Raw genomic sequence first — 24,843 nt, 5'->3', positions numbered from 1 at the left:
TTGTAGCTATTCAGTCTTTTTCTATCATGTCTGACTCTGTGACCCTATTTCGGATTTCCTTGCCAGAGATACTAGAATGGTTTGCCATCTCCTTCTTCCCCTCATTTTACAGATGAGGAAACTGAGGTAAGCAGGGTTAAATGACTTGCCCTTAGGGTGACACAGTAAGTGTCTGAAGCTAGACTTTAACTCAGGTCTTCCTAACTCCAAGCTCAATCCACTCTGCCACCTAGCTGCCTCCTGTTGTTAGGGGGAGACACAAAAGCACACCCCTTTTGTTTTACCTTAGTTAATGCTTATTCCTACTTTTTCTTTAAATGACAAATTTCTTGTGTAATTTTATCTGTGCATGTGATATGTTCTCACACCAGACTATAAGTTGTACAAGCCCATACCTTGAGCTCTTCCTTGGAGACTAGTGTAATGCTTTATTTCTAATAAATATTTGTTGAAATAAACTGAATAAATTAAAAGTTTCAGGAGTGGGTGATACTAAATTAAATTAAGAATTCATTGAGTCACCAAGCAGATCATCACATGCTAATTTTATTCTAAATCATATGGATCCTAACTCTGGTATTTTGCATCTTATTTATATCTTGTTTTCTAAGCTGTGGTACATGCTGCCCCTCTCTTCCACTTTGGGCCTGCTGTAATTGAGTATATTCTGCCTGTCTGACTCATCGATCTTCTGTTTCATCATGTGGAAGTGAGGATTGATATTGGTTCAGGGATACATTTATCACACTGAAGAGAGCTTTTAGAATATTGTCTTTTGGGTCTCATTTCTTAAATGTGTAGGGAACTGAGCCAAACATATGAAAGTAAGAGGCATTCCCCAATTTGCCTTAAGTTTCCATGTAGTATCGAGGAGTTGGGGATATTTCATTTTCTATTTTTTTTTTTCCTCTCCCAAAGTATTCCATGTTTTTTTGGAGGCCACTTAGGTTCTCACTTTTGTGTGTAACTAATTAGAACTTTCTCAAAGGATTGTACATTTTTTGGTCCACTTTTGGGTTTTTTTTTTTTTTTTTTTTAGGCTATGGGGGTTAAGTGACTTGCCCACGGTCACACAGCTAGTAAATGTCAAGTGTCTGAGGCCGGATTTGAACTCAGGTCATCCTGAATCCAGGGCCGGTGCTTTAACCACTGCGCCATCTAGCTGCCCCTTTGGTCCACTTTTAATCACAGAGAAAGTATGCACGAATAATTTCTATTAATTTTTCCCTGCACCTTGAACACACCATAGAATTGAACTAAGTTTTAGGTCATCTTCTACTGAATAACTGGAATCCATATGTCTCCAATGGGCCTATTGGTTTTATATAGAGAGACTGCAGATGTTCCCTGAAATATGCTGTGAGGATTCAACAGGAAGAGAAAAAATTATTACCCAATATTGTAATTCTCTTTAAATTCATATTATACAACCAACTTCAAACTCTGTGGTTTTAATGTAATTTCTTGAGTAGAGTAATCATTTATTCAGAGAACATGAGCTAGGCCAAACAAAACCAGACATGCTTGTTTCAAATATTAAAATAAAGGGACTTTTTTGGGTTTTATCATAGAGATAATTGTATCAGTTCTTTATTTCACTTGACATATAGTATAGTACAGCAAGAATTCAAAGTTTAACTTTCAAACTTTTCACATATGATCAAGTTCGGAAGTAGAAAGTCCTGTTATATTTTCAAATGAAACTCTTATTACGTCTTATAGCATTGATAGTCTTTCAGTTTCACATCCATCTTAATATCCTTGTTATGATTCCTAAGCTATATATATAAATATATATATATATATGTATATTTACTTTTGTATGGTAATGATGTGAGGAATATCATTTGAGTTATCTCTAGAATTTGGTAACTTTGGAATGAACACTTAACGTGGTTCTATTATGGAATTAACTTTATACATGTGTATGATCTACTTGTGAAGGGAACAGTTTAACAATTAATTAGACTTCAAACAGTAGAGAAAAAATACGCTAGATTAGTAAGTATACTCACTCTAAATATATGATCCTGTGTAAAAAAAAAAATTAAATTTGTAAAATTTCCATGAGTTAGAGATCAATACAATTTATTTTGAAGTTACACTGGGCCTAAAGAATTGTGCCATAATTCTTAGTGTGGTACCTGGGTTCAGAGATTTGCCTCAGGTGAGATGCTTGGCAATCTCATAAAAGCTTGGTTTTAATAAAAATCTATTTAAGCTCTCTAAAAATTAATAATATTTATGAAATATTTACTAAGCAGTAGTAATATCACAGGTTTTCATCCAACAGATTAGATTTGTGAACTTTGGATTCAGAGCAATATGAGTTTTCCCAAGAAGTGATGAAGTAGAGATTGGTTCTATGTGATGGGAATTGCCTCCAAGGAGTATAAAAAGACAGGACCATTCACAGGAAAATGAACTGGGGATATTAAACAAGAGCAATAAGTTTGATCTAACTACAATATAATAAATATTATTTTGGATAGAATTCTCAGATTTTTTTTCTTTTTGTAGGAGCCAAATTTAATATGAGCCATTAATTGGGTGGCTCACCATAATATTGGGGTTCAGAAAATAATGAGGGACCTCTAGTTCCAAAGCTTCCTCCCTTCCAAAATGCCCTTTTTAGTTATTTCTCCCAGGCATTAAGAAAGGAACTTAACAGCCCCTTTCCCACAAATAAATCAGGTTTTATTAAAAGTCAAGGACAAGGGAATAGGGAAAAAGGAAAATGGATAATCTCCCTGGCTCTACAAAGGCTGTCTCAAAACTCAAACTTGCTTTCAGCTCAGCTAATTCAAAGAGCTGGATTTTATTAACTCACCACCAGGGGTCTGTAATTTCTATGGCAGTCAGTCTCCAGTCTGCTCTGAAGGCTCCTCCAAGGCCAGAGAGACTCCTACTTCCTGTTGGAGTCCCTTTTTCTACTTTTTTTTCTCCCTCCTCCAAAAGGGGTGGTCCTTCAAGTTGTGTGGCTGAGACTAGTTCTCCATTGATGACGTTGACCTCTTAGGGCACTCCTTCTCAGAGTTGGCTAAGTTAAACTAGGTTTAACAGGGCGGGCCAGGTGTGGCTCACAATCTAATCATTTTAAGTGGGTACTTAGTAGTTTCTCATTCACACCTATTCAAACACTACTAAATCAATCAAGTCAGGCCCCTGGGCATCTGCCAAATTCCATTATTTTACCACATTTTAACAATAGTTTCTATGACTTTACAAGTAAGCAAATGTGTAAGAACTTTTGGTTTTAAACTAGTGAGGGTAGAACAATAACATAGTATAATAAAAATATGTTTAATATGTTTGGTCATACATATAATGGAAGTAGATGTACTTTCCTGAGGGCAGGATAATGTGATTACCATTTTCCCATCATTAAAACTGTCCTGTTCAAGGTAGTTCAAAGCTGCTCATGAATATCTAATTTGTAGAACTAATCTAACAAAATAGCATAACCAAACCACAGCTTAATGTTAAGTACCAGAACAATGGAAAACATGAGTAAATCAACTTGGACTTTAACCCCCAAAAGAAAGAGTTGAAAAGATTACCAATTTTAGACTAGCAATGTAATTGTGAAATTTGTATTGAACTCAACAATAGAAAGACAAATGAAGTATTGATGGAAAGTTTAATGAAGGGAAAGACTGAAACTTCAACCCAATCAATATTGAGTGATTGAACAAAATTAGAAAAAAGGTAAAAGAAGTTTACTTGAAAAAATATAGGTACAATGGAAGAACAGAAACTGACAAGTTATGTCTAAGACCCTTGTTTTCATCAGTATAATATGCAATAGAAACTGGCAAGAAAGTAATTCGTGCTTAAAAAAATCAAGCGAGATTAATATGAAAGGAAACATTTTAGGAGAGTAAAAATAATTTCAAAGGAAAACTGATATATCAAAAGGAGAAACTTTTTTTTACATAAATGTAAAGAAATCAAAAGATATATATGGCTCATTTTCAAATTCAAACTAATACAATTCAACAAAAAATCAGAAAAAAACTAATAAATTTTAGATATTTAATATAATATTATAAATTGAGTATGTTAAAAGATAATGTTCCTTTTTTAGGAAAAATCTGAAATGCTTCCTAAGTAATTAAACCATGGCAAATCTTTGTTGATGAAGGTGGCATGATCCATATCATGCAGTATGTTCTGAGATTTTAGTGCAATCATTTGCAATCATTTCAGAATCCCCCAAATAAAGGTAAACTTGAAAAGGGGGCCAATGAACATTTGAAGAGTATATTGGGGGGCAGCTAGATGGCGCAGTGGATAGAGCACCAGCCCTGGAGTCAGGAGTACCTGAGTTCAAAGCTGGACTCAGACACTTAACACTTACTAGCTGTGTGACCCTGGACAAGTCACTTAACCCCAATTGCCTCACTAAAAAAAAAAAAAAAAGAAAAAAAAAGAGTATATTGGGAATATAAAGGAATTTATAATATGCCTACCTTCATATAATAGATATTATGACTTCTGTGAAATCTCATCATTATTAAATCCAGTTCTTTATAGGGCCTTGTAATTGTAACAGTTTTTTTCATTTACTCTCTGGCAAAGTGGAGCAGGGGTTATTACTTATTATTTAATTCACAAATAGAGCTGGTATTAGGGTTAGGGACTGCAAAGCATGGATAAGTCACTGTGCTTTCTTGCTTGGATATATGCATTCAGCCAATAGCTCTCTTAATAAAGGTAAAAGATAAGTAATGCATTAAAAGACAATATATTACTGTTGGTTTCAATATCCTTATATGTATGTTGTCTCAGATAAAAAATCTGAAATGAAGCATTGATCTTTGTAGCTACTGGATTACAGATTTCAGGTCTCATAAAACTAGTTGCTGTTGGGTTTTTTTTGTCTTAATTTAAAGAGCTTCCTTTATCTTCCTGTTGTGGTACAGCTAACCACTTGAAATTCATGTGAGTTGGTAGATGGCTTACCATTTAGAACAAATATAAGAATAACTTAGTAGGATGTGAAGGAAACCTAAAAGTGTGTTGGGATATTTAATAAGAATTGTGTATCTCATGATTTTTGGCAAATTTTCTAATTTCGTGAAGGTCTTTCAAAGTGAGCGGAGGTCTTTCAATTTGTAAATGTGCAAATGTTATATTGCCTGAATTTGACAGAGTTCCCACTCTCTCACTGCCTCAGACACTTAACAATTACTAGCTGTGTGACCCTAGGCAAGTCACTTAACCCCAATTGCCTCACCAAACAAAAAAACCCAACAAAAACAAAAAAGGAATGCATTTATATCTGCATAAATTCATATATGTTCATATAAATGTATACAGATTAGATGCTTACTTATTTCCTCCCTCCTAATAGAAATGGATTGTAATGGTGGGAAATGGGGTACGGGTTGGTGGGAATTGGGGTTCTTGGGAATTCCTCTTTAAAGAATTACACCCTCTTGCACACAAAACTTAGTTAGAATAAGGTGGTAGTTTATTTAGGAGCAAGGGAAGGGAAGGGAAGGGTGGGGGGAGGGAAACCATGAAAGAAATCCTTGGACTTTCATGGGGAGATTGGCATAAAGCACATGGCTCAGAGGTACCAAATCTCCTCAAACAGGAGACTGGAAGGTACTTTTATAAAGGCCTGATGGGGGTGGACCATCTGCCTGTGGAAAGTTCCTTTAGTGAAGGTGGACCATCCCCCACTGGTGGTAGCTGGGGGAATTGGGTAAGGAGTGGAGGACCATCCCCCACTGGTAGTGACTAGAGGAATTGGGTGAGGGGTGGCTACAGATCCCTCTTCAGAACGCAAAGGCTGCAGCCACACCCAAATTTATCTCCCCAGGGTAAGGGAGACCAGAATGAAGGGTAGGAATCCCAAGATAGCTCAGTCCGATTTGGTTCAGTTTATCTCTCTAGGCGTTATCTGTCCTCTGGTTTAGTTTTTCAAGGAGAAGATTCCTTGGTGTGCCCCAGAGAACTTCTGTGGTGCCCTGTACCCCATGACAGGATGATTAAAATTCTTCTTGGTTGAAAGACCAGAATGTAGAGCTGGGGCTTTTAATAGTGTGTGTGTGTGTGTGTGTGTGTGTGTGTGTGTGTGTCTGGGGAAGCCTATGAGTGCCTTCTCAGAATGATGTTTTTAAAAAGAATACAATAAAATACAAAAGATTAGAAAGGAGACCAATGACCAATTACAATGAAATGAAGTTGAGAGAGATAAATATGGGGAGAGAGAGAGATTGATTGAGATTGATTCTAAGTTCATGCATCCCAAGTTAACATCTTCTATAAAGGGAAAAAGGAAGTTTGTAGATATTTGCTTGTTTTGGCCTCATTTGTGGTTGGTGGATTTTTATGCAAACTAATTTCCGAGAGAATCCAGAGGGGAGCTGTTGACATTTGTAAATTTACTGTTTTTAAATTACTGCAGCAGGCAGATTAATAAGCCCTTGACAGACAGAACTCCTGGGATTCATTCTTACCTCAGACCATTACTAGAAGAATGATCATGGACACATCTCTTCACTTTTATGAGCCTTTTTTTTTCTCAGTTGTAAAATGAGGGGATTAAGCTTGAAGACACACCTATGGTCCCTTCCTTCCCTAAAATACAGGATGCTCTGGAAGCAGAAATACACACATACATAGAGAGATTGATTCATCTGCAAATTAGCTTCATTTAGAACTAAAGAATCACATTAACTTTTAAAATACCTTTATTGTATTTATATTAATGTTCTATTATCTGTTTCAGAGATTAAAAAAAAACAACATTATGTTCAGTGTCACAATAAGACAGACCTTTCTACAAATGCATTTAGAAAATGTTCTGAGTAACCCAACTTTGAATAATAAGACAAATATTATTAGCTTAAAACTTTTTTCATTAAAGTCTAAAGTTCTCATCAGAAAATTTATTTACTTCTTTTCCTCCAAAGATTATAAGGTGCTTAGGGCACATGGCAAATGCTCTTGATTTAAACAGATTAATATGTATGACACTAGAACACATCTGATCTGTGCTTCTAAAAATCACCAGGCAATTCTCTATTTAAAAATTAGTTGATGCACACCCTTAAGTACCAGTCAGTATATACAGTTCATTGACAGTATCACTCAGGTCCCCAGGAGACTTGTTATCCCCTATCCTTCAATTGAATCTGATTAGTTGGTTTCAATGTGCTTTGATCCCTCATTGTAAATTCACCAAGCCAGATATATACATGGCCTCCAATCTCAGTGTGCATTAATGCATTTTCAAAACTAAGGCAAAGATAGATTTCTCACATTTTATTAATTCTCTGTCTCTTAATTGGACTTCTCCCCCAAGATTTCAAGGAAAGGTATGTGTATAAAGACCTATGGAGTAAGTTTTACTTTAATTCCAAACTGTGCGATTTCTGAAAGCTTCATTAAAAAAGTGTAATAGGATTTTAGGGGAACTGAGAACTCCTCCCTCCCTCCCTTCAAAAAACACTCTTGTCAAAATGCCATAGTCAAAAAACAAGAAGGAATGAGATTAAATTAGAAGATACTTTGCACATAAGGAAGACTTTGTAAATAAAATTTAAACCCAAGAATTGGCTATCTAAAGGAGGATGCCAAATCTTCATCCCTAAAGATCATCACCCTAAAAATCATCATAAAAAAAGATAATTTGTTGTTTTGAATAGCTGATACATTTGTTTACTCACGGGAAGGAAGTTAGACCAGATTAGATAATTGTAGGATTTAGAAATTAAAGTGATGTTGGAGTTCACCAGATTCAGGCTATTCATTTTACAGATGAGGAAATTAAAGGTCCAGAGAAGTAGAACAAGTTGTTTGGTTTCATACAGATATAATAATAAAGTAATAAAGTCAGGATTTGAATCCAGGGATTCTAGAGCCAAGTCCAATGTTCTTTTCATTTTATCACACCCTTCCATGAAAACTTCTTCCAGTTCTCAGTCTTCAATGGAAATGAGTGACAGTGGATTATGATTATCTATTTTTTGTGTGTGTATGTATGTATGTATGTATGCTGAGCTCCAGTTTATGCAAATCAGAGTGCTAAATTCTGTAAGAGAGAACAGTGATTTCTGGCATCATCTCTGTTGTCCAGGTGAATAAATAAAATATGTTAAATGACTATCATTACTATTAATAAACATAAATAGTGTTTGAAAGCTTGCAAAGAACTTTATATATTATCTCATTTGTTCCTCACAAAATCCTTTGAGGGGTTAAAGCTTAAAATAAACATTTAATTTGGCTTTACTATTTTTTTTGGTGGTTATTGGTTTTTGTTTTTGTTTTGTTTGTTTTTTGTGGGGCAATGAAGGTTAAGTGACTTGCCCAGGTCACACAGCTAGTAAGTGTCAAGTGTTTGCAGCCAGATTTGAACTCAGGTCCTCCTGAATCCAGGGCTAGTGCTTTATCCACTGTGCCACCTAACTACCCCCAATTTGGCTTTATTATAAAAATAATGCTATAATTATTCCCATAAGCAATACTTTTATTTATGTCTATTTTATAGATGAAGAGACTGAGTGTGAGAGTGGTCAAGTAACTTGCTAGGGGTGGAGTTGGAATGGGGCTGGGCTGTATAACTAGTAAGTATTTGAGAGAGGATTCTGACTCAGGTCCTCACATCTTCAAGGCCAGTACTTACTTCATTACATATGCAGCTTCCCTTTATATCTAAAATGCACACAAATCTTCACTAAATAATCTATCTTTGCCATTTGTTTTTTTTCTCAAGACTCAGTTTGAAGCATTCATAGGAGAGGAGTTAACCTGTTTTGTATGTATTTTGACCATACTTATTTCAGTTAGGCAGCATTTCAACAAAAAGACCCAAATATTTTTTCCATGGCTTTTCTCCGTCCAGCAGATCCAAATTGGTTCAACACAATAGAAGACAAGTGCGGGATAGGGATACCATACTATATCCTACATTACCCTACCATACAATACTGTAACATATGGTGCCATGTCATGTATGGTTAAATGTGTGGACCTTCAGTTCCCTGGGAATTTATTTAACAAGACACTAAAAGTAACAAATGCTTGTTAAATGAATGAATATGATTTCAGCAAATGGGAAATTTTAAATCTGCCTGAGGTAATTACAACAGACATCATAGATGAAATGGATCTGGATGAATTCCTTGAAGGAGAGGTAGGAGGGTTGGATGTTAATAAAGAGAATATTCCAGGTCAGAGGAATCTAATGAACAAAGCTACAGAGGCAGACAAACTTAAGGCATATTTGGAGGGCCACGGAGTAGATCAGATTGATTAGAGCAGGCACTGGAGGAGGAGATACCGTTTCTGCCTCTGCTCACAGCAGGATAGAAGTTATTACTCACATTCTTGTTTTCCAAATGCCATTTATGTATAAAGAAAATGATCACTAACTGAATTTCATTGTGGTGTACATAATCACACCGAGATATGTGAATGTTTGTGTGGTAGATGATTTCCCCTTTTATTCCTTTTAAATTTTCTAATGAGCTACTGTTTATAATGAAACATATCCTGAGTTCATCATTTCCAACTGTAGCACTGATTCAACTTCTTAGCACTTTATCACTTCCTGTAATATCACCTATCCCACAGAGCTGTTGTGAGGCTCAGATGAAACAATGTTTATCAAGTGCTTAGTATGGTGTCTGGCACACAGTAGGTACACAACTGCTCATTCCCATTTTTCTTAAGGAAGAAATTTTTTCTATCCTGTAATGCAGGAATGGTTTGAAAGTCTTGTTCTGTTCTGCAGAATGTGCTTTGTAAAATATAGGAAGTGGTATTTTTTGGCTGCAGGTTATTAGTATAAAGTGAGTAGTTGTATTTGCAAATTGTATGGCATAGTCAAATTTACTACTGTTGAAGGTTATATTTCAGTGTTAGGGCTACATGGATATGCCACAATGAAAAAACTGGCTTTAGTTGGGAAAATAAGTGTTGTTTTCAATTCCATACACCTAAGAGATACATTCCCTTCAAGGAAAGAAGGCCAATTATTCTATGAAGTATTTTAGCCATTTTCCAGACTGGAATAAGACTTTTAAAGGTTCATAATCTCCAGACAGTCATTTATAATCTCAAATGTGAGGGTGTTATATATGAAACAGAAAAGGGACTTGTGCCTTGGTATCAAAATCTTTTCATTTATCTGAAGAGGCTAAAAATAAAATACCCTCAATTTCTTTAGTGTCATTTAAAAATCTTTTTTTGCATGTTATCTCAATTTATCCTAGTAACAACCCTTTGAGGTAAGGAAGTTATAATAAGGGTGATGATGATAACATACTATAATATGTACTAAAGGATTATTATAGTATAAGGATCTTATAATCCTCATATTATAAGATATTTGGGACTCAGGGAGGTTGTTATTTTCCTGACATCAAAACCGTGATTGAGGAGTGGAGACAGAGCTAGAACTTTCATAGCCAAATTGTTATTTCACTGTTTTATCATTTTTAAGGAACCATGGTGTCCTGAGGTATAGCATTCAAGAAAATTTAAGAGTTAGAAGTTAGAGGATGCCCAATTTTAGACAATTTAGTACTGGAGGATAAATGCCTTGGAGCTGTTATCCAGTCCTCTGCTCTACAAATAAAATTTTTATCTCAAAATCTCCCCAACCTCCAATAATCCTCTATTGACACCTTTAAATCCTCCTATTAAGAGACATGTACTATGACATTGGATCCAACTTTTCTTCTTATAGGAGATTTCTCCTATTAGATCATGAAGTGGTTTTCTTTGGCTTTTCCCCTTGTGTGTTCCGTGGTCAGCAGGTGTCATCAAGGACAGCTGTGTTACAGGTTTTAACCAGGTGGTAACTCTGTAGGAAGCTAAAGGAATAGGGAATAGGGCCAGAAAACTTAATTTTACAGGTGTTGGGGAGTAGACAAGGACAAGGGGCTTTTAATATTTACACTAAATTAACTGTAGGAGTAAGGCTTATCTCATGATTAGTTTTCTCACGTACTCTGGTGCATTCTGTTCTCCCCATCCGCAATAGGAGTTGGATTTCTATTGCCTGAGATGCGATTAGATAGATTAGATCTAGCCTGTCTATCCCCCCCATACTTTATTAATCTTTCATTTACATTGAGATTAGATTAGATTCCATTAGTCAAATCTACTGAAAAGGGTCTGTTCATTTTAATATTTATGAACACTCTTCAGTTCTTAAAGTGGATTCTTATTGTCTGGACTCTTAATTGGATCAGTGGATTCTCTTCTTTTATTAAAATTGTCCTTTCTAGAGATTAGCAGCACTGAACAAAAGAAGACATGGCTTACTTAACTTATGTGTTAAATTCATCTGTTTTAATTGTCATCTCTTTCACCATAATATGAAAATTATCCTGATTACAAAAGGGGGAAAGAGAATAAACTGTCTTGTAATAAATTCTCTGAGTCATTATGGAGCCCCAGAAAATTTCTATTCTGTGAATTATAAATAAGTTATTTTGAGAATTCTGCATTCTCAAAATATATTAAAGTGTTTCAAAAACAAAATACATTAAAATTGAGGGGGCCCCAATTCTCTTATAAGTATTTCTTCATTTCTTTTTTTTTTTATTTTTTTTTAGTGAGGCAATTGGGGTTAAGTGACTTGCCCAGAGTCACACAGCTAGTAAGTGTTAAGTGTCTGAGGTCGGATTTGAACTCAGGTACTCCTGACTCCAGGGCCTGTGCTCTATCCACTGCACCACCTAGCTGCCCCCATTTCTTGATTATTACACTTAGCCCATTGCATTTTTGCATCAGAAATGTTTGATAGGAAAAATATGAATTGAGATGCATCTTCTATTCATATTTGAGTGGCTCTTTATAAATTATTGCTTTTATTCAGTTCAATAAGCATTTATTAAGTACCTACTATGTGTTAGGCACTGTGCTAAAAGAGATAAAAAGAAGAAAAAACAAAACAAAACCAAAAAAAGACAGCCCTAGTCTTTAAGGAGCTTACAATCAAATGGGGAAGACAGTACACAAAAGGAGACTGGAAAGCAGGGAGGGCACCAGGTGGATAGGTATACCAGGTGGTACACAGTACAACCAAGTAGAGTGAGCTGGGACTCCAGTTTCTGCTTTCTATAAAGTAAGGCTTTGGCCACCCCACCATGTAGTCCTCCAATCATAGGGAAGAGGAGAATGATTAAAGAAAAAATGAAATATGATTATATTTTCCCACATATAAAATAATATCAAAGTTATTCATTAAAATTATTGTCAGAATCTTCTCTGATTATTTTTTATATTTTGTTCCAAGAAGAAAAGTCCCAAGTAGTATAAACAACTCAACATCATTGACCTTCTTTTGGTCAAGAGCATAAGAACAAGCTGAAAGAGAATGGATTACAGTTTCTCCTAGAGTCTAACCAGTAGAGAGAGAAAACAAGATTTGGAATCAGACGACATGGAATTGACCCCAGTCTCAACCTTTATGACCTTGGACAAGTCATTTAATCTTCATGACCTTCAAGTATTTCATCTATAAGATAAGAGGGTTGAACTAAATGATCTCTAAGGAGCTCTCTCCTGGCTGAAAAAAGAGCATAGCTTTACTGTGATTTTATGTGAAACATAGCTTTTTACATCTTGTCTAATCAGGATATAATTTTTTTTTAAATCTCTTTAAAAGATCTGTAACACTTCTTTTGTATTTCTTATCTTCTTTACATCCTCCCACCCCTAAAAAAAGATATTATTTGGGGGCAGCTAGGTGGCACAGTGGATAGAGCACTGGCCTTAGATTCAGGAGGACCTGAGTTCAAATCCAGCCTCAGACACTTAACAATTACTAGCTGAGTGACCCTAGGCAAGTCACTTAACCCCAATTGCCTCTCACACACACACACACACACACACACACACACACACACACACACAAATATCATTTTCAGTTTGTTGTTGTTGTTGTTGTTTGTATTTGTTTTTTGGGAGGTTTTTTTGGTGAGGTAATTGGGGTTAAGTGACTTGCCCAGGGTCACACAGCTAGTATTAAGTGTCTGAGGTCAGATTTTAACTCAGGTCCTCCTGACTCCAGGGTCACTGTGCCACCTAGCTGCCCCAAGATATCATTTTCACTACTGGTACTGATCTGATTCTCAACCCCTGAACTGAGAGAACAAAAATGTTGAGTGATGGTAATAATATCCACAAACATTGGAATTAATAAAACATTGTTCATCGTAGTTTGAATGTTTATCTTTTATTTTTAATAGAAAAATATATTAAAACTTTCTTATTTAAATATTTAATTGAGAAGTTACTATAGTGATTAATGTCATTGTAAAGTAGATCAATAACTACAAAAATATTTACTATCACCATAAAACTAAAAGTGATTATTTGTTCTTTTTGTTAATATAAAATTTTATCAGCCCCATATAAAAATAGTTTGACTTTCTTCTTAGTTTTGTAAACATAAGAATATTCATTTATCATAATTTAAAATACAGTATTACAAAATGGTCTTGTTACTGAAAAAGTAAAATATACTTCCTATAAATTAGATTGTTCTGCTTGTTTAGAAACATAGATATTTTAATATGGCAATAATTTTAACTAACAATTTCTTTAAAATGGTAAAGTAACTTTACAAAAAAAAAGCTGTTAGTTAAAAGATTCTTAGAACCTAAACAAAGCCACCTTTATGTTATAAATTAACTGTAACAAAAAAGTACTCTCTTCCCCCCTCTCCCTCTTCTGAGAGCATATCTACTTCATTAGGGAACCATTGCTGACATTTGTTCAGAGATTATAAACGGCTTTAAGGCTTTTCAAATAAAGTTATACATTGCCTTCAGTGAATAGTGGGCCCTATACACTGAATAAATCATCAAAAGTATATGCCAGCTCTATTTAAAAGGGAGCAATAGTGCAGTGTTTTATTGATTAAACTTGTAGAGAAAAAATTGAATTCGGAGCTTGTCAAGGTTTCTCTACTCCATGTCATAAACAAGAGAGAAAAATAAAACATGCGTGTGTTTCTGTGGAATTAGCAGGCAAGAAAGATGCTTCTTTTGTGCGATGATGAATTTAGGTTTTCCTTTGTTCTGGTGACAAGCTGCACTGAATAATGGAAGAATCTTGTGAAAGAGATGCTCTCCAAAGCCCAAGGCCAGTTTTTGAAAACCGAGAGTAAGCATAATGGAGCTGTGTATATGATGTTCTGACTCAATTATCAGTCAAAATCCTCTTATGCTATTCAGAGTTGAGGCCTAAAAGTCAAGGTATGCTATTCCAGCTTTCGATGCTTGGAGTAGGCTTGGCCTTGACAATTCATAAAAGATTCATTTTAGCGAAATCTGCTGTTTCAAGAAGGAAGAGTTATTATTCGTATTTTTAAAAGCTCATAAAAAACTGCCCACACAAATTTCACTTTTGAAAGTTGCTGTGGTACACGTGTGTAAATTTTGAAGGACCTGGTATGAATAAAAGTTATGGGTTAGATCTCACTAAGTTTCATATAATGGAAAGTTTCTATATGGTCATTCATATATGACTGACCTTGGTCCACTGCCCTGAGGGTCAGCATTGGTCAAATGGGAGAATTGGTAAAGGAGAATCTGGATGTTTCAATACCCAGGATGAGCAGAGAAGGCAAGGCAAAATGGTGGTGGTGCAGAGTGCTGGGCTTTGAATTAGGAAGACTCTAGTCCAAATCTTGCATCAGACACTTAACTTGAGCTGTCTGAAGGTGGAGAAGTCATTTAACCTCTAGCTGAGCCTTAATTCTCCTTCTTTGAAAAAATAAAGGTATCAGTGATATACAAGGTCCCTTTAGATACAATGGTACTATGAAAGGCTAACCCAAACACTGAATCCTCTGCCTCTAAGACTGAGTTAATCATATATGTTTACACATCAAAGAATATGCAGTTAATATCACTGATTAACAGACAGCTAAATATTTTGTCCAATTTTAAAATTAGGTATGTTCAATGGAGGGGTGATATTTTATTACACTATTTCTCTGGGGCCTGGCTAATGACTCTGCTTTCTATCTGTTGTCTGAGAACCAGCCTAGAAAGACTGAAAGAGGCTCCTTCTCAGATTAATGACAAAGAAATAGATTTTTTTTTTCAGCCAAAACAACTCTGAATGAATATCTGCACAGAGGGGTTGGAATCTCTTCTGGCAGAGAAGGGAAACACATATACAAAATTCCAGATCTGGAAAGTATTATAGGGTTATTGAGCAAATAAATTTTGAAAATTGCTCATAACTTTAATACAAAAAAAAATTTAAGTGCCTACTGTGTAGGAGGCATTGTTCTAAGCACTGGAAATACAAAGGAATAGACTCTGTCCTCAGAAATTTATATCTCCTTTCAAATTCAACCTGAATCAAATGTTAATTAGAAATAGCATTTAGCTATTCCTTATAATTAGTGGTATTGCATCCAGGGGAACAAAATCTTTGAGCAGAAATTCCTTAATCCAAATCAGAAGTTCTTCAAATAAGGTCCATAGACCTCCAAGGGGTCTATAGATAGATTTCTGTTTTTCTTTCTTTTTCTTTCTTTTTCTCTTTCTTTCTTTCTTTCTTTCTTTCTTTCTTTCTTTCTTTCTTTCTTTCTTTCTTTCTTTCTTTCTTTCTTTCTGTAATTTGATAACCAAATTTCAGTATAATTGGTTTCCTTTGTAATCTCTTGTATTTTATTTAATACATTTAAAAACATTATTCTCAGAAGGGATCTATAGATTTCACCAAGGGTCTGTGACACACAAAAAAAGGCTAAGAACCCCTGTTAAATCATAGATTTAGCTGTCTAGTCTGATCTCTTTCTTTTAGAAATGACAAATCTGAGATCTACAGAGGTTAAGTAACTTGTTTATGTCACACAGGCATTACATGGCAGAATAGTTTTTGAACCAAGATCCTGACTCCAAATCCAGAAGCACTTTGTACTGTACCCAAATGTTTACAAAGCAAATGGTATTTACAAATGTCAGGATCATAGAATAAGTAATGAGCACATACAAGAGACTTCACAACACTGAGTTATTAAATAGCTCCTCATATAATCAATCTTTTTCTTTTTTTTTTTTTGCGGGATAATGGGGTTAAGTGACTTGCCCAGGGTCACACAGCTAGCAAGTGTCAAGTGTCTGAGACCGGATTTGAACTCGGGTCCTCCTGAATCCAAAGCTGGTGCCACCTAGCTGCCCCTATAATCAATCTTAACAAGCAATATTCTTTGAATGTGTGTATATATGTAGAGAGAGAGTGCGCATGATCAATGGTTAAGTCATTATTCAGTCATGTCTGACTCTCTGTGATCCCCTTTGGGGTTTTCTTGGCAAAGATCTTGTAGTCATTTGCTATTTCCTTCTCCAGCTCATTTTGCAGATGAGGAACTAAGGCAAACTGGATTAAGTGATAAGTATCTGAGTTCAGATTTGAACTCTGGAAGGTGAATCTTCCTGATTCCAAACCCAGTGCTCTATCTACTGTGCCACCTACCCTCTGGCTGTGTATATATATTTGTCCATGTATGTATATATGTATATTTTTCAAGATACTGAATTAATCTACATTAAAATTGTAGTATTTCTAAAGCTTAAAAAAGTATGTACCTATCTGTGCCTGTGTGTAAAGGTGAGAGATATAGATATATGCATAACTTTATATATGTAGCCATTGTGTCTCCTTCCTGTAAGGATCATGCCTGAATGTGGTAGTGGTGGTAGTAATGGTACTTGTGGTGTGTACTTGTGTGTGTCGGAATCATAGGGGGTGGCTAGACTGAGGAAATCATAATTTTTCATTTTAGGCACACTCAGTGATATAGGAGAAAGAATACTTGATCTGGGGTGAGAATATCTGGATTCAGATCCCAGCTCTTGTATGAACCCACCCCATGTGCTATTGGACAAATAAATTCAACCCTTTAGAGTTTAGTTCTTCATCTGTAAAATGAGAGTGTTGGACTTGAAGACAGAATTATACAGCCCTTGATCCAGAGCTGCAAGGGACCTGAGATCTCATCTCCAGTTCATTGCCATCATTTTTGTTGTGGTGGTTCATTTGTTTCAGTCATGTCTGAGAAAACTGAGTACAGGCAAATAGGCAGCAGATGTCAGAGATGTGATATGAATCCACATCATCAGATTCTAAAGTCAGTATTCTTTCTACTCTTTTTATAGGCAGCTAAGTAGCATAGTGGATAAAGCACTGGACCTAGAGTCAGGAAGACCTGAGTTCAAATCCTGCCTTGGCTACTTACTAGTTGTGTTGGCCCAGGGCAAGTCACTTAACTTTTGTTTACCTCAGTTGCCTTATTGGTAAAATGAAGACAATAATAGTACCTACCTTCTGGTGTAATTGTGAGAATTGTGATGGTTAAAAAAAAACCCAGCTAGTTATCATATCACTGTGTATATAGCTAATCCTATTTATTTCAAAACCACCTAAGGGAAGAAATGGGACCATATCCCAACAACTCCTCTGTTACTTAAAAATATATCTATTTAGAATTCATTAGACTGGACTAGGTGAATTATAAATTCTATAAACAAACAAACAAAAAACCATACATACAATACAAATAAAGCATCCTTGTCACACATTAGAACATCAAAGAAGAAAGGAAAATGAAAACCTACACACAAGTCCTTTGCCATGAGTTTCCTCAAGTTATTTTTCAACAAGTTGGAATACTACAGTTTTGTTTTCTTAAATTTTGCGGGGCAAGGCTTTGATTAAATAAAAGAATAACAAATAACAAATAAAAACATAATCTATATAGAAAGCTTACAGAAGGATCCTTCAAGGAGCTTTTATTTAATTTTCCTTCAAGGAAAACTCACAATATGAAAGTCAAATCTATGTTATGTGGCATTTTTGCCCACCATAAAGCTATACTACAAAAAAAGGAATCTGTAATACACTTCCAGACAAATCTTTAGTCTAGTACATTGGTACTAGATACTCAAAGCAAAGATACTCAAAGCAAAGTGTGTGTGTGTGTGTGTGTGTGTGTGTGTGTGTGTGTGTGTGTGTGTGTGTGTCTGTGAGATGTGTGGATGAGAGAGACAGACAGACCGGGAGAAACAAAAAGATGCTTGTAAAAACACTCTTCGTCTGATAAAACTTTCCATTGATGCAGATCATAACATTGTCTGTAACTTAGGATCAGTTTCCTAAGAGTACTGAGAAGTTCATTGGTTTGTTTAGGGTTAAATAGCCACTATCTGTCATGGATGCTACCAAAATCCAGATCTTTCTGAATCAGAAACTGACTGATTTGTTTTTACAATGAAAAAACTTTATTCAAATTAGAATAAAAGATTCTGAGATTTTGTATAATTGAATATGCAGCAATCCATATTATAGACAAAGTGTTTATATATTCATTCCTATTTTCTGTCAGAAATGACTGACTTCTTACCCAAGAAACTATATTGACTCAAACACACACATACACACAATACATGTTCATATAAATATAGACACATCTACATATGTATGCATATGTTTAGACAGGTCTATTTATCTCTATATTATAGATAGGTATATTTATCTATCTAGTTATCCATCTATTTGAGATACAGATCTATGATTTCACTAGTGTAGGGAACTCCCAGTGTAGAGCATTTCTTCAGATCAAACTCACTCAGTTATGTACTATGGCTTGTGGATTTATTATCTACTATTTGTATATGTAAACTCTTGAGGGATCTGTGACTTCATCAGCATAGAGAACTCATAAGTCAAATAAACTTCCTGTACTAACTAGGTTACAGGTGCAATTTAGGTATGTCTTAATAGATAAGCCCTGAGTCACTGAGAGATGCCTTGTCCTGGGTCACACAGTTAAAATCCTTCAAAGATAAAATTTGAACCCAGGTCTTCTTAGCTCCAAAACCAACATTTTATCCATTATATTATCCTGCTTTTTTTTTTCATATCATATTTGCCTATCTTTGCACACCTATTTTGTTATTCCTCCAAAAAAATCAGTAGTTAGATTTTAATTTAAAGAGACAGAGAAGACATCTGAATGTATTTTATTTTGGGTGATTTAACTCAGTCTCAACTGTACTATGATAATCTCAACATGGATTTTTGTTTTGTTCACACTCAAGGAAAAGTAGCTATAATATATTTTTTCATGGGTTTACCATGATGATCATTTTTCCAAGGTTGCTTCTTTATACTATAATTATGTAATAGATTTGACTCTACACAAATTATGTGCTATGTGAATGTGGTATTGCATATGTTAAGAAATAGTATTGCTGTCCCTCTAATGTTATTTTTTATATTTTGGTGTGTATGTGTGTGTGTGTGTGTGTGTGTGTGTATATATGTATATATATACATACATACATATTTGAAAAAATTAAAGTGACTGCCTTGTAAAATATTTAGAAATAATAATAAAACAAAATTTGAATAATACTTCAGCATATCTTGTTAAAGCTAAATGTATATGTTTACACCCTTTGATTTACTAAAAATCAAATACTATCATATTATTCTAAATCAAATTCTAATAAATAGAAGCTAGCATTTGTGTGTTACCTACTATGGGCCCGGCACTGTTCTAACTGCTTTACAAATATTTTTATTTGATCCTCACAACAATTCCAATAGGTAGGTGTTATTATTATCCCCATTCTACAATTGGGGAAGGAGAGGGTAAGTAACTTCCTGAAGCTCGCACAACTAGGAAGTAAGTGTTCAAAGCTGGTTTTGAATTCTGGCCTTTCTGACTGCAAGTCCAGTACTCTATCCACTAAACCACCTAACTGCCTATGGAAAAAAAATAGTCCTTAAATTTAAAAAAGATATATTTATGACTCCCAGGTTTAAAAATAATGAAGTGCAGATAAAAAAGGAATTGAAATATGTTGTTCATACTTTGCAATGTCTGTGAAAAGTATAAAATTATTTACCCTGAGGTGTAATGGAAAAAGGCATTGGCTTATTTTGTTTAATTTAATTTAATTTAATTTTTTTTTTTGCTATGGGAGGTTTTATTGGGATGGGGGAATACTGGGAAATTGCATCACTATGGGGGGGAAAGCATAAATAATAAATCTAAAAATGAAAAAATGTGCACTTGACTAGGAGTTAGAACACCTGGGTTTGAGTTACAGGTCTTGCTGATGGTGGCTACATGTGTGAGCAAGAATGAGTCAACTAAACTTTCACAGCCTTTTTTTTTTTCTCAGCTTCTCTAGAATTGGGACAATACTGGGACTAGTTATATATCACAAGGTTGTTTTGAGAAAAGCACTTTGAAAACTGTAAAATTTAAATTTAATTGTAAAATATGTGAGCTATTATTGTATGCATATATACATACATATATATGCATGTATAGATATAGATAGATATAGAAGATATAGATATGGATGGAGGGATAGACGGAGGGATGATGAGATAGATGCCAAAAGCAGAGTATCTCGTTGGATATAACATATTAGGTCAAAAGAAAGAAATTCAAGAAGGAATTAAATTCTGTTTTCATGCTTCAACATTAGAGTGAGTTAATAGTTGAGAAAAACATTTTGGAAATGCTGTAATCAAGATTTGTTTGCAAATGAGCTTTTATTATAAAACATTCATTTTAGTAACAAATTATGATTGTAAACATATTTCAGAATTTAAATTTTTTTCTGTTCTATATTTCCATACAGTTCTATTTCTGATACAAGAAGCTAAGCTCATAGCCTACCTAACCATCTTAAAAAGTAGCTGCTATGTTACTAACAACCCCCTCCCCCCAAAAAAGAAGACAAAGGGGAACAGTAGCAGCCCAGCTAACAAATAAAACCTTACCATGTTCAAATTAACTGAATGCCAGCTGCTGCCTAGGGTGAATTGAGAGACTTGGGGAAATTAAGCAGATATTCAGGACAGATTGGGGGATAATGAAGTTTATCTATATCATAAATAAACTCCATTGTTTGTTCAGTTGAATAGTACTGTAACATTCATAAATGTTTAAAGAAAAGCTCTGTTGCTCCCTTTCTGTATGCTAGGTTGCATACTAATATAAATACCCATGAATAAGGAGTATCCATTCAGGTCATCTCCGTGAATATGAATTTCCATATAACTGGTCACTTAGTGTTCATCGGCTCATGCTTACGAATATGAATTCTCTACTATCTCCAAAGCACTATGGAACTGACCCAACTCATGAATATTAACATGCACACAACTGATCTCTTTGCAAGCTATCACATCCATAAAGATGAAAATCTTGTTAGCCTGTAATAATGAGCCCTGCTTTAGTATGCTGGTCCCAACCCTGTTTTACAATTCTCATGTATTTAGTTCAATGTTTTCTTTTTTTTCCAGTAGCATTTAAATAAATGATAGTGTTTAGCACCTTTATGAAAAGAGTTCCCTACCTCCATCAAAAATAAAAACACCCACCTCTCTATTTCTAACTTTAATCCCATTTGCTCTCTTGATCAGGCTTGCTGTGAAAGACAGTACATTTGTACAGAATCACCTGTCTATCCTTAGACCAGAGGCACTGTCCAGTCATTATCATAATTTCTCCATTGCAGTGATGCCCAATCTGATCATTTCCTGACAGATCATGAACATTAGTCACTTGATTTTATTATCTATGACATGTGCAATAAATTAAAAAGAGAGATAGCACATCTGTGTTATTCATTGTAATCTGTTTTAGTGCAGATTTGGCCAACTTAAAGGCAAGTTTTTCCACTAGGTTCATAAGCCTACATCTACAGATGGCAAATGCTTTAATAGTATTTTAATAATAAATGATAATTTATAAAATAATAAATAATATTTATTATTTTTCCCCAAATATCTTTCCTACTTTCTATTGTTAGCCACTTTTTTTTTTTTAGTGAGGCAACTGGGGTTAAGTGACTTGCCCAGGGTCACACAGCTAGTAAGTGTTAAGTGTCTGAGGCCGGATTTGAACGCAGGTACTCCTGACTCCAGGGCCGGTTCTCTAACCATTGAGCCATCTAGCTGCCCTTATTGTTAGTCACTTTTGAATTGGAGGGGTTATGTAAGGATAAGGTGTTCCTGAAAGAAATAGGATAAGCAATATGTTTTCTGTATCTGAAGAAGTGATACAGACCTACTTCTACTAGGGATTTTGCTTTGAATCCTATTATCAGTAGTACTAACAGATTTACAATGAAGTATCCATCTACCTCGAGCAAATCTCATTCTTGTCACACCCCAGTATCCCACTGTTCAACAAAATTTGATTCCAAATTGTATAAACACAATCACAACCTATGCGTATTGATAAATATCTGGAACCAGCTAGACAGTTGACTGGATTTTCCACTTTGTATTTGGAATTTCAACTTCCATCCATCCCTCCATCCCTCCATCCCTCCATCCCTCCATCCCTCCATCCCTCCATCCCTCCATCCCTCCATCCCTCCATCCCTCCATCCCTCCATCCCTCCATCCCTCCATCCCTCCATCCCTCCATCCCTCCATCCCTCCATCCCTCCATCCCTCCATCCATCCATCCATCCATCCATCCATCCATCTATCCATCCATCCATCCATCCATCCATCCATCCATCCATCCATCCATCCATCCATCCATCCATCCATCCATCCATCCATCCATCCATCCATCCATCCATCCATCCATCCATCCATCCATCCATCTATCTATCTATCTATCTATCTATCTATCTATCTATCTATCTATCTATCTATCTATCTATCTATCTATCTATCTATCTAAACAAACATATATGTGCGTATGTATATGTATGCATGTTTATATATATATGAGTATCCATTGCCCAGGGTTACACAGCTAATAAATGTCAAGTGTCTGAGGCCGCATTTGAACTCAGGTCCTCCTGAATCCAGGTCTGGTGCCTTATCCACTGTGCCATCTAGCTGCCCCCATATATATATTGTATATGTATATATACATATATGTGTATGTATGTATATATACACATATATACCCATACATGCACACATGCACACACACACATATATATATATACATACATGCCCATACATACATAGATACATAAATGTGGAATTTAAAAAATAAAACACTAAATAAAGTAATTTGACAAGAGAACCCTTTAATTCAAAGGATCTTTTTTCTCCTTTGTCTCTTTCACAGCCACAATTGTATTGAATGAACTCAACTGGACAAGTGCCTTAGATGAAGTTTTCAAAAAAAATCGAGATGAAGACCCTACTTTATTGTGGCAGGTGTTTGGCAGTGCCACGGGTCTAGCCAGATATTATCCAGGTAAGTTAATTCTCTTATGATGGTACTTTTCACTGATCATTTTCAATTTGCACTTCTGATTCATCTTCTTACTCCCTGACTTCTGTTATAAGAAAGAGATTGTTAAGAATATTTTTTTAAAAAATAGAAATATTCCTTTCTACAAACAATTCTGTGAAATCTTTTGAGGCTGAACAGTTTTGGGGTTGGCATCATCTATTTATGTGACAGGGACAGGGCAGGGCTACATGGTCAGATATTATATAGATAGGGGCAATTTATATTGATGAGGGCCTTTAGCTACCATGAGCCCAGAATGTAAAATAAGCATTTTTAGCCATTGGGCCAAACTCGAGAGCAGGGACAAGAGTCAAGAGTGGACAAGCCAGAGGTCTAAGCCAGTAACTATTTAGCAACAAATATAGGGCAAGTGTCTGTAGTTGGCAAAACATGAAAAATGGGACAGGGAATATAATTTGACCAGTAGACACAGCAGAAGTGGTGCGTGATATTGGCTAGTGAGTAAGACTTCGAGTCAGGAAGACCTGGACTCAAGTGCTACCTCTGATACATAACAGGCCATGTGACATTGGATAACTCACAACCTCTCAGTGGCTCAGGCAACTCCCTTATCAAAACAAATTGGGGAATAGTATCTGATTTGACTTAAGTGAGGGAGTTTCTTCAATAGAAGCTCCCTACAGTGATGAAACTGCATGTCCATTCTTTAAAAAAATACCAGGGGGCAGCTAGGTGGCGCAGTGGATAAAGCACCAGCCCTGGACTCAGGAAGACCAGAGTTCAAATCCAGCCTCAGACACCTGAAACTTACTAGCTGTGTGACCCTGGGCAAGTCACTTAACCCTCACTGTCCCACAAAAAAAATAATTAAAATTAAAAATTTTTAAATACCAAAAAAGAAAAAGAGAGGGAAAAAAAGCCTGCGAACATCTTAAAATGTGGAATGAGAATTTGGAAAATAAATCCATATAACATCATAATCACTATGTGACTTGAATTCAGGACAGTGGCTACTGTCTATCCCCTGTCATGGCTTTAAGAACCTTTCTGGTGTGAATAGCTAAAAGGGAGCCAACTGACCTGGTCTCCAGACAGGAGTAGGCTTCTAAGCCTGCTTCCAACAGCAGGGAATGAGATATCCTATCTGTTTTCAGCTACCTCTTTTTGAACCATCCTTACATGTCAGGAAAGGGAGACCTCTGCCCCTTATCCAACACTCCTCATTTTGGTTAAGTCTATCTCATGGTCATGTTGCCAAAAGAACATGCTTCTCCCGCCGACTGATGCTGATTTATGAACACTGTACAAACTGATCTGCTTGGGGCCACAGGGCTAAACTCAGGACTGGGTAGCAGTTGTCCTTTGACTTGAGGAATGTTAACAGGAGGTTCTGCCCCAAACTCTACTACTCTGGCCTGAAGAATTAGCTGAAATTTTACTTATAAAGATGCTTACTTTTCAGTCTTGAAAGCTTTTAGGTGTTTGGATTTATATTGAATACAGGTATCTTTGATAGAAATCAACACCTAATCAGAATTTAGCTTGTTGGATTTATTTCTAATGTAGAGTTAAAAGCAAAATCCTGTTGAAATGGAATA

At 35.6% G+C, this 24,843-nt stretch overlaps 1 protein-coding gene across 4 annotated transcripts in view; it reads left to right on the top strand.

Moving 5' to 3' along the window:
* The window catches only part of CACNA2D1 (calcium voltage-gated channel auxiliary subunit alpha2delta 1), a 720,406-nt gene that overhangs the window by 523,328 nt on the left and 172,235 nt on the right, over positions 1-24,843 (top strand). For all 4 annotated transcript variants that reach the window (XM_043965811.1, XM_043965813.1, XM_043965810.1 and 1 more), the window contains exon 7: positions 23,114-23,245. In XM_043965811.1, coding sequence (XP_043821746.1) covers positions 23,114-23,245 — 132 coding nt within the window. The remainder of the gene's footprint in view (positions 1-23,113; positions 23,246-24,843) is intronic.

The sequence above is a fragment of the Dromiciops gliroides genome, chromosome 5, assembly GCF_019393635.1.
Source record: "Dromiciops gliroides isolate mDroGli1 chromosome 5, mDroGli1.pri, whole genome shotgun sequence".
Classification (NCBI taxonomy): domain Eukaryota; kingdom Metazoa; phylum Chordata; class Mammalia; order Microbiotheria; family Microbiotheriidae; genus Dromiciops; species Dromiciops gliroides.
The sequence above is the reverse complement of the archived record's forward strand: the minus strand, read 5'-3'. Positions and strand labels throughout refer to the sequence as shown.